Below are 14400 nucleotides of genomic sequence, written 5' to 3' on the forward strand. Positions count from 1 at the left end.
AAAAGTTTAAATGTTGTATTTGTGTATTTCAAAGTATCTTACATCTTATTTACATACCTATTTTATCCTATACAATGAATTACACTGATATCACTTATATAAGCAATTCCTACGTTGTTAATTTCTGATGATTTATTGGTGTATTTTACATTTCTAAAATTTCTTAAATAACACCTATACATTTTATACTGATTTCCTTACGTCAAGAACATGACAGAATACTGAAACCAGGCATCTCTTTTCTCGTGTAGGGTTCTGGACATTTCATCTGGTCTCTGGAGGAGAAGGTAAGGTTGTGTAATCCTGCTCTACAAATTGTATTTTTTTTTCCTTCATTAAGATTAGATCCTTTTTTCGGGTTCATTTTTAATGGACATAATTTCAAATGGACTGAATAGCTTTTAGTGCCGCTGGGGGAAAAAACTATAACAATTTTGTCATTTTCTTTTTATTTCAAAGACAACATCTCTATTAAATTCACCAACACAGACGTATGTGGAATGGCAGTAGAAGCTCTGAATAAATAAAAACAAACGTAGAGGAACTTCCTATTATGGCAGGACGATGAAATGCTTCTGTTTAAAAGCCAACTTCTTTTTTAAATGTGTTATGAAGCACTAACAGAGCCCTCAAAGTTTTAAGATTATTCATGAGTATTCACAGCATTAAATTTCTGTGGATAGAGAAGTGTCTTGGAATGACCTTGAGTTTAGGATATGTTTGAAATGAGGTTTGTAAAACATCAAGTGACACAGTTCTCATCTCGCTTAGAGTAAACCGCCACCATGAGTACGGACGCGGAGATGGCCATTTATGGCAAGGCTGCCATATACCTCCGTAAACCTGAGAAGGAGAGAATTGAGGCACAAAACAAGCCTTTTGATGCTAAGACCGCCTGCTTTGTGGCAGATGCCAAAGAACTGTACCTCAAAGCTACAATCAAGAGTAAAGATGGTGGCAAAGTCACTGTTGTTGTGAATGAATCTCAGGAGGTGAGTTTTATGTGAAAACACATACTTGAAATACACCAACATTAGAAGTATATGCCACACAGACTCCAGTGTTTGACTGTTGCTCACATGTAATGCCCACCATCTCAGGAGAGAACTGTCAAGGAGGACGATGTCAGCCCAATGAACCCTCCCAAGTTCGACAAAATTGAGGACATGGCCATGATGACCCATCTCAATGAAGCCTCTGTCCTGTATAACCTCAAAGAGCGTTATGCAGCATGGATGATCTACGTAAGTGAGCAAGAGCTGCAAATGAGAAACAAATTGTACATATTAAGAGCTTTACATACTCATTTCCCTTTTCATTTCAGACCTACTCTGGACTCTTCTGTGCCACTGTAAACCCCTACAAGTGGCTTCCAGTGTACGATGCAGAAGTGGTGTCTGCCTACAGAGGCAAAAAGCGCATGGAGGCCCCACCCCACATCTTCTCTGTCTCTGACAATGCCTATCAGTTCATGCTTACTGGTGAGATCTTTCTTCTAAAATGGTTAATTTTCTTTGTTGACCAAAATAACTTTAAAAATTAACAACAATTTTATATTCTGCACTCAACAGACAGGGAGAACCAGTCTGTCCTGATTACGTGAGTATCTACACTACTTTTAAATCTGTGACTTTTGCAAGTTTGCCTCATGTGTTACCCTAACCTATAAATATCTTCTGCAATCCAGTGGAGAATCTGGTGCCGGAAAGACTGTGAACACCAAGCGTGTCATCCAGTACTTTGCTACAGTTGCAATGACTGGAGATAAGAAGAAGGAATCTTCCAAAATGCAGGTAAAAACTCTGGTTTATTTATAACATGTAAAAATGATGGAGTATTAAAGAGAATAATTGTTTATACATACTGAGCAGTGCAACCTATCACTTCAACTTGGACGCCTTAACATTAAAAGAGCTCCTCCATGAATCCTGATGAAACACATTGCTGATTACAGGGATCTCTTGAAGACCAGATCATTGCTGCCAACCCTCTGCTTGAGGCTTATGGTAATGCCAAGACTGTGAGAAATGACAACTCCTCACGTTTCGTAAGTTTTATTTAGTTTCATATGAAATTGTATTTGCACTCACCACTATGACAATATAATGTGTTGATAACAAAAAAACTATGTTGATTGGTGTGGAACAGGGTAAATTCATCAGAATTCACTTTGGCACAACTGGAAAACTGGCCAGTGCTGACATTGAGACTTGTAAGTTTTCATTTCCACTATATTCATTGATTAAACACATATGCATTGAGTGGAGAAGCATGGTATTAATTCAGTCCTTTGACAGATCTGCTGGAGAAGTCTAGAGTCACATTCCAGCTTTCAGATGAGAGAGGCTACCACATCTTCTATCAGATGATGACCAACCACAAGCCTGAGCTGATTGGTATGTGTAATTAATGTGACAATTCTCTTTTCTGCACTTGCAAAGATGTATAGGACCTGTTTTAAGTCACTGTTCTTACTCCATAGAAATGACGCTCATCACCACCAACCCCTATGACTTCCCCATGTGCAGTCAGGGTCAGATTACTGTAGCCAGCATTGATGACAAGGAGGAGCTGGTTGCCACAGACGTGAGTCTACATTCTATAAGTGGTAATTGCTCACCATCTGTGTAAAATCTTGTATCCTCAAAGATGTCTTCACAAATGTCTTCAAATTTGTTTTCAGACTGCCATTGATATTCTGGGCTTCAGCCCTGAGGAGAAGATGAGCATCTACAAGTTCACTGGAGCTGTTCTCCATCATGGTAACATGAAGTTCAAGCAGAAGCAGCGTGAGGAGCAGGCAGAGCCTGATGGCACTGAGGGTGAGACTTGAACATAATCTCTGGAGTGGAGAAATACGATCATCCCAGCATTAATCTCATTATAAATTAAATGAAGTCCATGAGTAAATGTGGCTCTCCAAGCTCTTCATTCTAAGGGTTTTCTTTAACACGGTTATCATTTTTAAATGTAAAAGTTGGTAGTAACAGTACACAGCCATTCACATACAACCTTACCATACAGTTAGTTACATCCCCTAATTCGTCTTCCAGATGCTGACAAGGTTGCCTATCTGCTGGGCTTGAACTCAGCTGATATGCTTAAGGCTTTGTGCTACCCAAGAGTGAAGGTCGGCAATGAGTTTGTAACCAAGGGCCAGACTGTGCCACAGGTAAACCTCTTCATGACTTTTTGAACTTGATGCTAACATCTTATTCAAAAATGCTCAACTAAAGTTGAAGTAATGTTAACATAGCATTACTGTATCCATGCCTCTTTAGGTCTATAACTCTGTGAGCGCCTTGGCCAAGTCTATCTATGAAAGGATGTTCTTGTGGATGGTCATCCGTATCAACCAGATGTTGGACACAAAACAAGCCAGACAGTTCTTCATTGGTGTGCTGGACATTGCTGGCTTTGAGATTTTTGATGTACGAGTTCTGCATGTTTGTGCTACCCATTTCATTTTGCAGAAAACAGCAATGTGAAGATAGAAGTCTTTTTTTTTCTGGAAACAACCCTCTACAGCATTTAGCATTGAATCTCACTGCATGCTACAACAAGGCACTTCTATCCCAATGTTAAATTAATGTGCTGTTTTTCATTGACCCTTTAGTTCAACAGCATGGAGCAGCTTTGCATCAACTTCACCAATGAGAAACTGCAACAGTTCTTCAACCACCACATGTTTGTCCTGGAACAAGAGGAGTATAAGAAAGAAGGCATTGTCTGGGAGTTCATTGACTTCGGCATGGACTTGGCTGCTTGCATTGAGCTCATTGAGAAGGTAAATTTTATGTGGCAAGTACTGTCGTCCTTACATTTTTGAGACTCAGGTCTTTTTAGTCTCAAACTCATCCTCACATGCTCAATCAAACTCCGTGTTGCAAACAGCCCATGGGCATCTTCTCCATCCTTGAAGAGGAGTGCATGTTCCCCAAGGCCTCAGACACAACCTTCAAGAACAAGCTCTATGATCAGCATCTTGGAAAGAACAATGCCTTCCAGAAACCAAAGCCTGCCAAAGGCAAGGCTGAGGCCCACTTCTCACTGGTGCACTATGCAGGCACTGTGGACTACAACATTGCTGGGTGGCTGGAGAAGAACAAGGACCCTCTGAATGAGTCTGTGCTGCAGCTGTACCAGAAGTCCCCTGTCAAACTGCTCTCTACCCTCTACCCACCTGTTGTTGAGGGTAATTATACTCAGTTTTCATCAAATTACAATTCCATCCATTACACCTATTTCAAATACTTGGAATTATACTACGAAAGATAAGACAAGTTCCTGAATAAAATCTTAATTATTGCTTTGGATTATTTTCATACAGAGAGTGGTGGTGGTGGCAAAAAAGGAGGCAAAAAGAAGGGTGGTTCCATGCAGACTGTGTCCTCACAGTTCAGGGTATGTTATTAGTAACGTAACATTTTTTGTTTATCCAAACTCTCTCATTCAAAAAAACTGAATAGTATTTTGTATGTAACTCAACAGGAGAACTTGGGCAAACTGATGACCAACTTGAGGAGCACTCATCCTCACTTTGTGCGTTGTCTGATCCCTAATGAGTCTAAGACTCCAGGTGAGAGAAAATTTAAAAGGACGTAAGATATATCTTTGGTGCATATAAAGACAACACAAAATACATTCTTTAAAGTTTAACAGTTATACAACTTTTCAGCATCATGTTCTGAAATGTTCCTTTCATTACCAACTCATTCATACAGTAAACATTTTTTTTTTTACATGTGTCAGGTCTTATGGAGAACTTCCTGGTCATCCACCAGTTGAGGTGCAATGGTGTACTGGAGGGCATCAGAATCTGCAGAAAGGGCTTCCCAAGCAGAATCCTCTATGGTGACTTCAAGCAGAGGTAAATTACAACCTCCCACAAAAAAAAAAACATATTTCCTTTGATATAAAACACTGTAGTGACATTTTGATGACTTCCTCATAGGTACAAAGTGTTGAATGCCAGCGTTATCCCAGAGGGTCAGTTTATTGACAACAAGAAAGCAGCTGAGAAGCTCTTGGGATCTATTGATGTTGACCATGATCAGTACAGATTTGGACATACTAAGGTAACCATTCAAATAAAAAGAATTCATGAAAATGAACCTGTCAAGATTATGAGAACCTTGTGGAAAACCTTTGTCACAACTCTTTACCACATAGGTGTTCTTCAAAGCTGGTCTGCTGGGTACCCTTGAGGAGATGAGAGACGAGAAACTGGCAGCTCTGGTCGGAATGACTCAGGCCCTCTGCCGTGGTTATCTCATGAGGAGAGAGTTTGTTAAGATGATGGAGAGGAGGTGGGTTGGAAAGGAAACATTACAATTTATAGTTGCAGGGGAAAAAACAAACTGTGCTATTTAATCACATGTAATGGTCAATGAAATTGAAAGTTTCCGATTTGTTTGCGGTTGCCTTGATTGGGCAAAAAATATTCGTGGAATTAACTGAATCAAAAGCAAATGTGGTTAGTTAAAACTGTAACTGTTCTAAAATAAATGCTAAAAGCACATTCTTCAATGGCAGAGAGGCCATCTTCACCATCCAGTACAATGTCCGTTCCTTCATGAATGTCAAACACTGGCCATGGATGAAGGTGTACTACAAGATCAAGCCTCTGCTGAAGAGTGCTGAGACTGAAAAGGAGCTGGCTAACATGAAAGAAGAATTTGCCAAATGCAAGGAAGACCTGGCCAAGGCAGAAGCCAAGAAGAAAGAACTTGAAGAGAAAATGGTGACTTTGTTGCAGGAGAGGAATGATCTGCAGCTCCAAGTGGCCTCAGTAAGTACTTTTAAAACATGTGAAACAGTAAACTGAAGGGCATTTACTCCAGCATGATTTTTGATATGATTCATACAAAGATGTGTCTGCACTCAATGCTACATAAGTAATGTCGTCATGGAACTTATTGAATTTTTGTATCTGCTATAAAATTTGAGAGGGTAGGTATTTAACCTCCTCTCTCTTGGATCAACAAGTGCGATCTTTTTAAACAACAGCAGTTCATACATTTCTGAGAATGAGTACAGTAATGTCATATTTTCCCTCCTTCGCTTCTATGAACTCCACTACAGCATCACAGAAAGAAATGATTATTTTGTAAATCCTAGGAAGCTGAAAATCTATCAGATGCTGAGGAGAGATGTGAGGGTTTGATCAAGAGCAAGATCCAGCTGGAAGCAAAACTTAAAGAGACAACTGAGAGACTGGAGGATGAGGAGGAGATCAATGCTGAGCTGACTGCCAAGAAGAGGAAACTGGAGGATGAGTGTTCTGAGCTGAAGAAAGACATCGATGACTTGGAGCTCACCTTGGCCAAAGTGGAGAAGGAGAAACATGCCACAGAAAACAAGGTATGGGGGTATTTAGGGAAAAAAAATCTCTCACATGTTAATTTTGTCAAGTATAACTATGATCTGATCTAAACTTATTTTTGAATCAACACAGGTCAAGAATCTGACAGAGGAGATGGCTGCTCAGGATGAGAGCCTTGCCAAGCTCACAAAAGAGAAGAAAGCCCTCCAAGAGGCACACCAACAGACTCTTGATGATCTCCAGGCAGAGGAGGACAAAGTCAACACTCTGACCAAATCCAAGACAAAGCTTGAACAACAAGTGGATGATGTGAGTTCATAGACTTTAATGTCATACTGTTGAATATTTTATGCATTCCTATGCATTTTATAACTTGAAACTGCTAAATTTATTCAGCTTGAGGGTTCCCTGGAGCAAGAGAAGAAGCTCCGCATGGACCTTGAGAGAGCCAAGAGAAAGCTTGAGGGAGACCTGAAACTGGCCCAGGAGTCCATTATGGATCTGGAGAATGACAAGCAGCAGTCTGAGGAGAAGCTTAAGAAGTAATATAGACTTTTTTTGCTGCAACCTAGTAAAACCTAAACTAAAGTACTGCTGAAGTTCCTTAAAATGTTGTTTCATACTTCTAGGAAAGACTTTGAAACAAGCCAGCTTCTCAGCAAGATTGAAGATGAGCAGTCTTTGGGAGCCCAGCTTCAGAAGAAGATCAAGGAGCTGCAGGTATATGACCACTTTCATGGAGTTCGGAAATACAAATTAGATGAAACACACAAACAAAAAATGTTTGTAAACCCTTTCTTCATCACTATAGGCCCGCATCGAGGAACTGGAGGAGGAAATTGAGGCTGAGCGAGCTGCGCGTGCCAAGGTTGAGAAGCAGAGAGCAGATCTCTCCAGGGAACTTGAGGAGATCAGTGAAAGGCTTGAGGAAGCTGGAGGAGCAACTGCTGCTCAGATAGAGATGAACAAGAAGCGTGAGGCAGAGTTCCAGAAACTGCGCCGTGATCTTGAGGAGTCCACCCTTCAGCATGAAGCCACTGCTGCCGCTCTGCGCAAGAAGCAGGCTGACAGCGTGGCAGAACTGGGAGAGCAAATCGACAACCTCCAGCGTGTCAAGCAGAAGCTTGAGAAGGAGAAGAGTGAATACAAGATGGAGATCGATGATCTTTCCAGCAACATGGAGGCTGTTGCTAAAGCCAAGGTCAGTCTCATCAGTGTGAACCTCTTGGAAATATTGGCCATTTATAAGAATTTATATTAGTATTTGTACTGAATCAGTCTGCTGCTGAGGAAACTGAAAGCTCCTCCATTAACAGGCAAATCTTGAGAAGATGTGTCGTACCCTTGAGGACCAACTCAGTGAACTCAAGACCAAGAATGATGAGAATCTTCGTCAGATTAATGATATCAGTGCACAGAAGGCCAGACTTCAGACAGAAAATGGTAATCATTTAGTTTGGACACTTTTGTGTGTGTCAAACTCTGTTGATTTTTCCTTACTACGTTTAAATTTAATCAACAACTCTCCATTTTTCCACTTCAAACACATCAACACATCATATCTAGGTGAATTTGGCCGTCAGCTGGAGGAAAAAGAAGCTCTGGTTTCTCAGCTTACAAGGGGCAAACAGGCCTTCACACAACAGATTGAGGAGCTGAAGAGACAGACTGAGGAAGAAGTTAAGGTAAATATACTTACCTAAAAAATGCAGTCAAGGTGTTTCACTTATCTAATATTAATGGTAATAATTGTCCTGCTTCAATGCATTTTATAGGCCAAGAATGCCCTGGCTCATGGCCTCCAGTCTGCCCGCCATGACTGTGACCTGCTCCGTGAGCAGTTTGAGGAGGAGCAGGAAGCAAAGGCTGAGCTGCAGCGTGGCATGTCCAAGGCCAACAGCGAGGTTGCTCAGTGGAGAACAAAATATGAAACTGATGCCATCCAGCGCACTGAGGAGCTTGAGGAGGCCAAGTAAATACTACCCTTCCAATTCATAAATTTCTTATTATTGTTGTTAGTCATAATCTCTGATGGCGGCATTCCATGACACAAAATGTAACACTCAACAGGAAAAAGCTTGCTCAGCGCCTTCAAGAGGCAGAGGAACAAATTGAGGCTGTTAACTCCAAGTGTGCCTCTCTGGAAAAGACCAAGCAGAGACTACAGGGTGAAGTGGAAGACCTCATGATTGATGTGGAGAGAGCCAATGCCTTGGCTGCCAACCTCGATAAGAAGCAGAGGAACTTTGATAAGGCAATTACCAATCTCTAGCTCCTCACATAAAGTAAACAAAAATTAAATTACACAGATCTGACATTTTACAATATCATTTTAAAGGTTTTGGCTGAGTGGAAGCAGAAATATGAGGAAGGCCAGGCTGAACTGGAGGGTGCCCAGAAAGAGGCTCGCTCTCTCAGCACTGAGCTGTTCAAGATGAAGAACTCCTATGAGGAGGCTCTTGATCAGCTGGAGACACTGAAGAGAGAAAACAAGAATCTGCAGCGTAAGCCTGAATCTGCAACATATATTAGAGTTTCAGATCTGCAACATGAGATATTTAAAATTATCTTAAATAATCTTTAATTGCATTGGTGGAGACTATTTGATTACATTCATTTTACTTTCAGAAAAATTGGGTATGGAATTGACTGGTTTCTTTCTCTTTCCTCTGATTTAACATGTAAAATGAAAAGTATTTGTTTACTGGCTCTGTTTTAGGTATCATTTTATCTCAACTGTATTTTTGGAAAACAGACAGTAAACATTTTCCACTGAAGACTTGTCACAAATTAATAGGGCTAAGACTATCACTCAGCTCTCAAGAGACCAGACCATTTAAATGTGGTGGTCACAGCGCTGAATGTTAAAGTCCAAATGGACTACAGATAACGGTCCAAATTCAATTTAATTTTTTCTCTGCAGAGGAGATCTCTGACCTAACTGAACAGATTGGTGAGACTGGAAAGAGCATTCATGAGCTGGAGAAGGCAAAGAAGGCAGTGGAGACAGAGAAGGCCGAGATCCAGACTGCTCTGGAAGAGGCTGAGGTGAAATTAATTTTCAAAGACCATTTGAAGTTGCCATGTTACAGCAGATAAGTAAAACTCAGTTCATGATAACGTAGATTGTACTTGACTGTCTGATATATTTCTACCGATCGGTCCTCACAGGGAACCTTGGAGCATGAGGAGTCCAAGATCCTTCGTGTCCAGCTTGAGCTCAACCAGGTTAAGGGTGAGATTGACAGGAAGCTGGCAGAAAAAGATGAGGAAATGGAGCAGATCAAGAGGAACAGCCAGAGGGTGATTGAGTCCATGCAGAGCACCCTGGACTCTGAGGTCAGGAGCAGGAATGACGCCCTGAGAATCAAGAAGAAGATGGAGGGAGACCTCAATGAGATGGAGATTCAGCTGAGCCACGCCAACCGCCAGGCTGCTGAGGCCCAGAAACAGCTGAGGAATGTACAGGGACAGCTCAAGGTAAGTGTATCTGTGTTCTATTGTTGTGGTATGTTTCCTTGAGTGTTTTCACAACATGGCTTTTAAATTTACATCCATGACCGATTTATCATTAGGATGCCCAACTGCACCTTGATGATGCACTGAGAGGACAGGAGGACATGAAGGAGCAGGTTGCTATGGTTGAGCGCAGGAATACTCTAATGTTGGCTGAGATTGAAGAGCTTAGAGTTGCCCTAGAACAGACTGAGAGAGGCCGCAAAGTGGCTGAGCAAGAGCTGGTTGATGCCAGTGAGCGTGTCGGACTTCTTCACTCACAGGTAGTCATTTAATTAAACCACTCCAGTCATTAAGCTTGAAACTATTTGAATTAAATGAATACTATCAACTTATTTTACATTCTAATGACTCTAGAACACAAGCCTTCTGAACACCAAGAAGAAGCTTGAAGCTGACCTTGTGCAGATCCAATCAGAGGTGGACGACACTGTCCAAGAAGCAAGGAATGCTGAAGAGAAAGCAAAGAAAGCTATTACTGATGTGAGTGTTTGAAATTGAAATGTCCTCATAGTCATCTAAATTCCATTTTGATCTGCTTCAATTACATATAAGCTGTTAACAAATTAGGCTGCCATGATGGCTGAAGAGTTGAAGAAGGAGCAGGACACCAGCGCTCACCTGGAGAGGATGAAGAAGAATCTGGAGGTCACAGTCAAAGACCTGCAGCACCGCCTGGATGAGGCTGAGAATCTGGCCATGAAGGGTGGCAAGAAACAGCTGCAGAAACTGGAATCCAGGGTAAGAAACTCATGTGTGCAGTGACAGCTCAAGAAGAACTGGGAAGAGAAAAGAAAGTAAGCAAGAGAGATAGAGAACAATGAAGGATTGGTGAATGAAACAGGATGCATGGAAAGACTACATCCATTTTGTTTTCTGAAGGTTCGTGAGCTGGAGGCTGAAGTTGAGGCTGAACAGAAACGTGGTGCAGATGCTGTGAAGGGAGTCCGCAAATATGAGAGGAGAGTCAAGGAGCTGACCTACCAGGTATGAATAATCTGTTTCACGACACTCACTTGTGTCTTCAGGGGAGTCTTGACAAAATTACAATAAGTATGATAATTTGATGACAATAATTATTTTGACCTTAGACTGAGGAGGACAAGAAGAATATTACCAGACTTCAGGATCTGGTAGACAAACTGCAGCTGAAGGTCAAGGCATACAAGAGGCAGGCCGAGGAAGCTGTAAGTCACATCCAACTGAAAACTGTTCATTTATTCATTTAACAGAAGCCTTTATTCAAAATGACTTCCTGGACGGGCAGGATATAGACCAGTTTATTGGTAGGGTTTGTACATACTTTTTTCAAAAACTTCTTCACACCTGCATTATACAGCTTTCAAGTTTCTTGTGATTCACAAAAATCTTATCTTAGCTTGTAACACCTCAGTTGAGCTCATAACCATTTAAAGCTGATTAACACATGGAGTAGTGCAAAAAATTACTAAGGTCCGTCCCTTATGTTAACATTTCTTACCAAAGTAGACATCTTCACTAACTCACTATGCCTCCATTATGATATGTGTGCTTTCAAGGGAAAGTATCAACTAACTCCTCCAACAAAAAATATTGAGATTGATACTATTGATCTACAATCAACTGTATACAAAAAAACTATTTTAGGAGGAACAAGCCAACGGCCACATGTCCAAGCTCAGGAAGGTGCAGCATGAGCTGGAAGAGGCTGAGGAGCGTGCTGACATTGCTGAGTCCCAAGTCAACAAGCTCAGAGCCAAGAGCCGTGATGCTGGAAAGGTAAATGCATAGTATTCATACCGTAAATGCCATACAGATTAAAAATGCAGAATAAACATGTACAACAAAATTAATTCCGAAATTGTCTTTTATCTCCAGGGCAAAGAGGCAGCTGAGTAAGAGCTTTTGATTTCATGAAAGTTTGATCAAACACCATTGAATGTTTGGTGCTTCTTAAGGACCCACTAAATAAATTGATAAATACAAGCATTTCATGCTTCTCTGTCTTTTTATTGATTTTTGTGTACATCAGCCTTGGAGTGGGAAAAAAAGATCTTGTCATAGAATAATGACATAGACGGCTTCACTGTCTGTCATTTTTAGTCTCTGAAACATATCATCACATTTTGGTTTCCATGTTATTGTTAGCACACTGACCACTACAAGAGATGTACACTAAAAACAGATAAAAGTATCACTTTTCGTTGACTCTCAGCTACCCAGATATTACACATAGCTTACTGGTAAGAACATCAGCTATATGGCCTGAGCAGTAACTCCCTACCCCATGACAATATTTGATATTAGGTATTATCCAAATTTCTAATCCTAAAGCTAAAAGAAACTTTCTTACCTAAGCGCTTTCCATGATGTAGGTTTCTGGTGGCTCTGAGACGGGTTGATCTATTCAAAATAAACTTCATGAAGTTACTTCACAAAGTTAAAGCTACTGTGACTGATCAGCTTCATCCTGTTGTGAAGCAGATCTACAATTACAATTTACAATTTAGCATTTAGCAGACGCTTTTAGCCAAAGCGACTTACAATCAGTGCATCAGTCGGATTCCTAATACCTCATAGGCAGACATCGCTAAAAAGACTGAGCGTCAATTTACTCCTTCGTATTGCGCCCCTGGAATTCTTAGACAAACATACATACAAGACAAGGGTTTTTTTTGTTTGTTTGGTTGGTTTTTTTAAGGAAGGGGGTTAGGCTTATATCTATCCTGACAGTCTCTTTCTGCAAAACAACATCCCTATTCACGGTCGTTGAATGATGTAGCATGAAACAATTTAAACCTTCCATCAGTCATGTTAGACACAAGTTCTAAACCAACCCACTGAACTAAATATGCTATCATGTGCAATTATCTGCAAGAAAAAAAAATTCAAGTTTGACTTACAAAGAAATGGCCCAGGCCCTACACCTAAGCAGGATGGGGGAGAAAAGGAGTTGTGCACATGTAATCTAGTTTGCAGAGATGTGTGTGTGTGTGTGTGTGTGTGTTTCCACTATTCACTAATCGCTTTGCTAACTCTTTGCTAGCCAGCCAGGATAAGAAATATGGCCAGCCAGGGCCAGCCCAAGCGTTTGTGGAATCCTAAGCAGAATTCGATGTGGGGGTCCCCCACCACCTCGGCACCACCAATACTATTGACTATTGTCAATCCTTAATCATTTGGATGTTGGATGCTGCTGAGGGAGTAGATGTGAGATCAATCTCACTGATGACAGAAGTAGAAGTACCTATAAGGGAATGAAATTTAGAATTATAATTAGAAATATTATTAGAAATATTTATCTCAGGATATTCTACAGTAAACTGAGCAAATACAAAGGTTGCTGTGCTGTTAACTTACCATCCACATCAGCTGAGGTTGAAACAGACACTTAAGAGACAGGAGGATCAGTGGAGGCAGGTGCAGAAAAGTCTTTGCCTACAGAGAAGGATGGACCAAGGATGAAAAAAAATAATTAAAAAAGCTAGCCATGTTAAATTTCATATTAAAAGGTAATGTAACCTTCTGTTAGCAACAAAAAATATCTCATAAAAGGCATGGTTTATCCATAGGGATAAAACATGCCTTTTGTGAGATCTTGATCTGGAAAAATTACCCTTGTTGAAATCGCACCTGCTGTATTATCATCAGCTGAGGAGGTGGATTGCAGTGCTGAATGTACAGTGGCAAGATCATCACTGTCACTGGCACTTGGGGAAGTATCAGGGATGAGTGGCAGCTCCAAAATACTTATACAGCGCTCCTGGGGAAGTTTCATATAGTATGAGTACATAGTTGATGGAACCGAAATAGTTTATTTTACCAACATAAGTTATCATACTCTGCAGCAAGCAATTTTTACATGTAAAATAATAACTCTTAATCTATAACTAGCTAATTAAGGAATAATGACATTGGAATATGATACCAAAGACCCCAAAATGCCAATGTAAATAGGGTTACAGTGATTAGTTGATGTAATTGATGAGTTTGACCATGAAAAAGTGTCGACATCAATATTTTAAATTGACGCATCTATTTTTGTTTGTTTTTATGAATTTACCTTTTTGATTTCTAAAACGCTGATTTTACATGATCAAAATGTTCTCATAAGCTATCCTACAGGCTTTGTTCCCCCTCCCTGTTCCAGGCAAACACCCCTTGACTTGTCAGAGAGAGAAAAAAAGTTTAGGATGAGAAAATAAATAATAATAATAATAATAAATCCCGGGAGAGAATCGGCAGCCTTTATACTCTGACACGTTTTTATGTCACTGTCTAATGTACAAAGAGAAGAGAATGAATAAATGTGGCATAAATTTTAAAAGCTTTTCAATAGACAATCTGACTGTCAGTGCTTCTGCCAGGACTGGGGAATTTGGCCATTGGCCTGCTGGCCATTCTGTGTATTTCATGCCTTGTGCTTTTGTTTGTTTTGGTATTGCCACGTGCTTCTGTTTGCTCTGGTTGTTTGAAATAGGAGTGAATTTGCCATGGCAAGCGAAATTGAGATGGCAATTCTCAACTTTATGCAAATGAGAACCACACGAGAACCAATCAGTTCAGTGTGTGATATGTGT

General features: G+C 40.5%; 1 protein-coding gene across 1 annotated transcript; it reads left to right on the forward strand.

The window, feature by feature from the left end:
- The first annotated feature begins 785 nt into the window (after positions 1-785).
- On the forward strand, positions 786-11719 carry LOC115822130 (myosin heavy chain, fast skeletal muscle-like). The gene is made up of 39 exons (XM_030785809.1): positions 786-992; positions 1101-1244; positions 1325-1481; positions 1572-1599; positions 1688-1793; positions 1955-2047; positions 2149-2212; positions 2298-2396; positions 2483-2586; positions 2684-2822; positions 3054-3172; positions 3282-3431; positions 3617-3787; positions 3895-4195; positions 4331-4404; positions 4492-4579; positions 4753-4870; positions 4955-5078; positions 5173-5309; positions 5536-5791; positions 6121-6363; positions 6458-6634; positions 6722-6867; positions 6955-7045; positions 7137-7526; positions 7642-7768; positions 7892-8010; positions 8101-8297; positions 8396-8579; positions 8664-8829; positions 9249-9373; positions 9497-9805; positions 9901-10104; positions 10199-10324; positions 10412-10582; positions 10724-10828; positions 10933-11028; positions 11468-11599; positions 11699-11719. The coding sequence occupies exons 1-39, from the start codon at positions 786-788 to the stop codon at positions 11717-11719; spliced, it is 5808 nt and encodes a 1935-aa protein (XP_030641669.1).
- The last annotated feature ends 2681 nt before the right edge of the window (positions 11720-14400 follow it).

The sequence above is a fragment of the Chanos chanos genome, chromosome 10 (assembly GCF_902362185.1).
Source record: "Chanos chanos chromosome 10, fChaCha1.1, whole genome shotgun sequence".
In the NCBI taxonomy this organism is placed as follows: Eukaryota; Metazoa; Chordata; class Actinopteri; order Gonorynchiformes; family Chanidae; genus Chanos; species Chanos chanos.

Coding starts and splice junctions, on each gene's coding strand:
- LOC115822130 (XM_030785809.1), top strand. CDS start 786: ATGAGTACGGACGCGGAGATGGCCATTTATGGCAAGGCTGCCATATAC. Junction 8,298..8,395: donor GAGGAGCTTGAGGAGGCCAA/GTAAATACTACC, acceptor AACACTCAACAG/GAAAAAGCTTGCTCAGCGCC. Junction 10,325..10,411: donor CAAAGAAAGCTATTACTGAT/GTGAGTGTTTGA, acceptor TTAACAAATTAG/GCTGCCATGATGGCTGAAGA.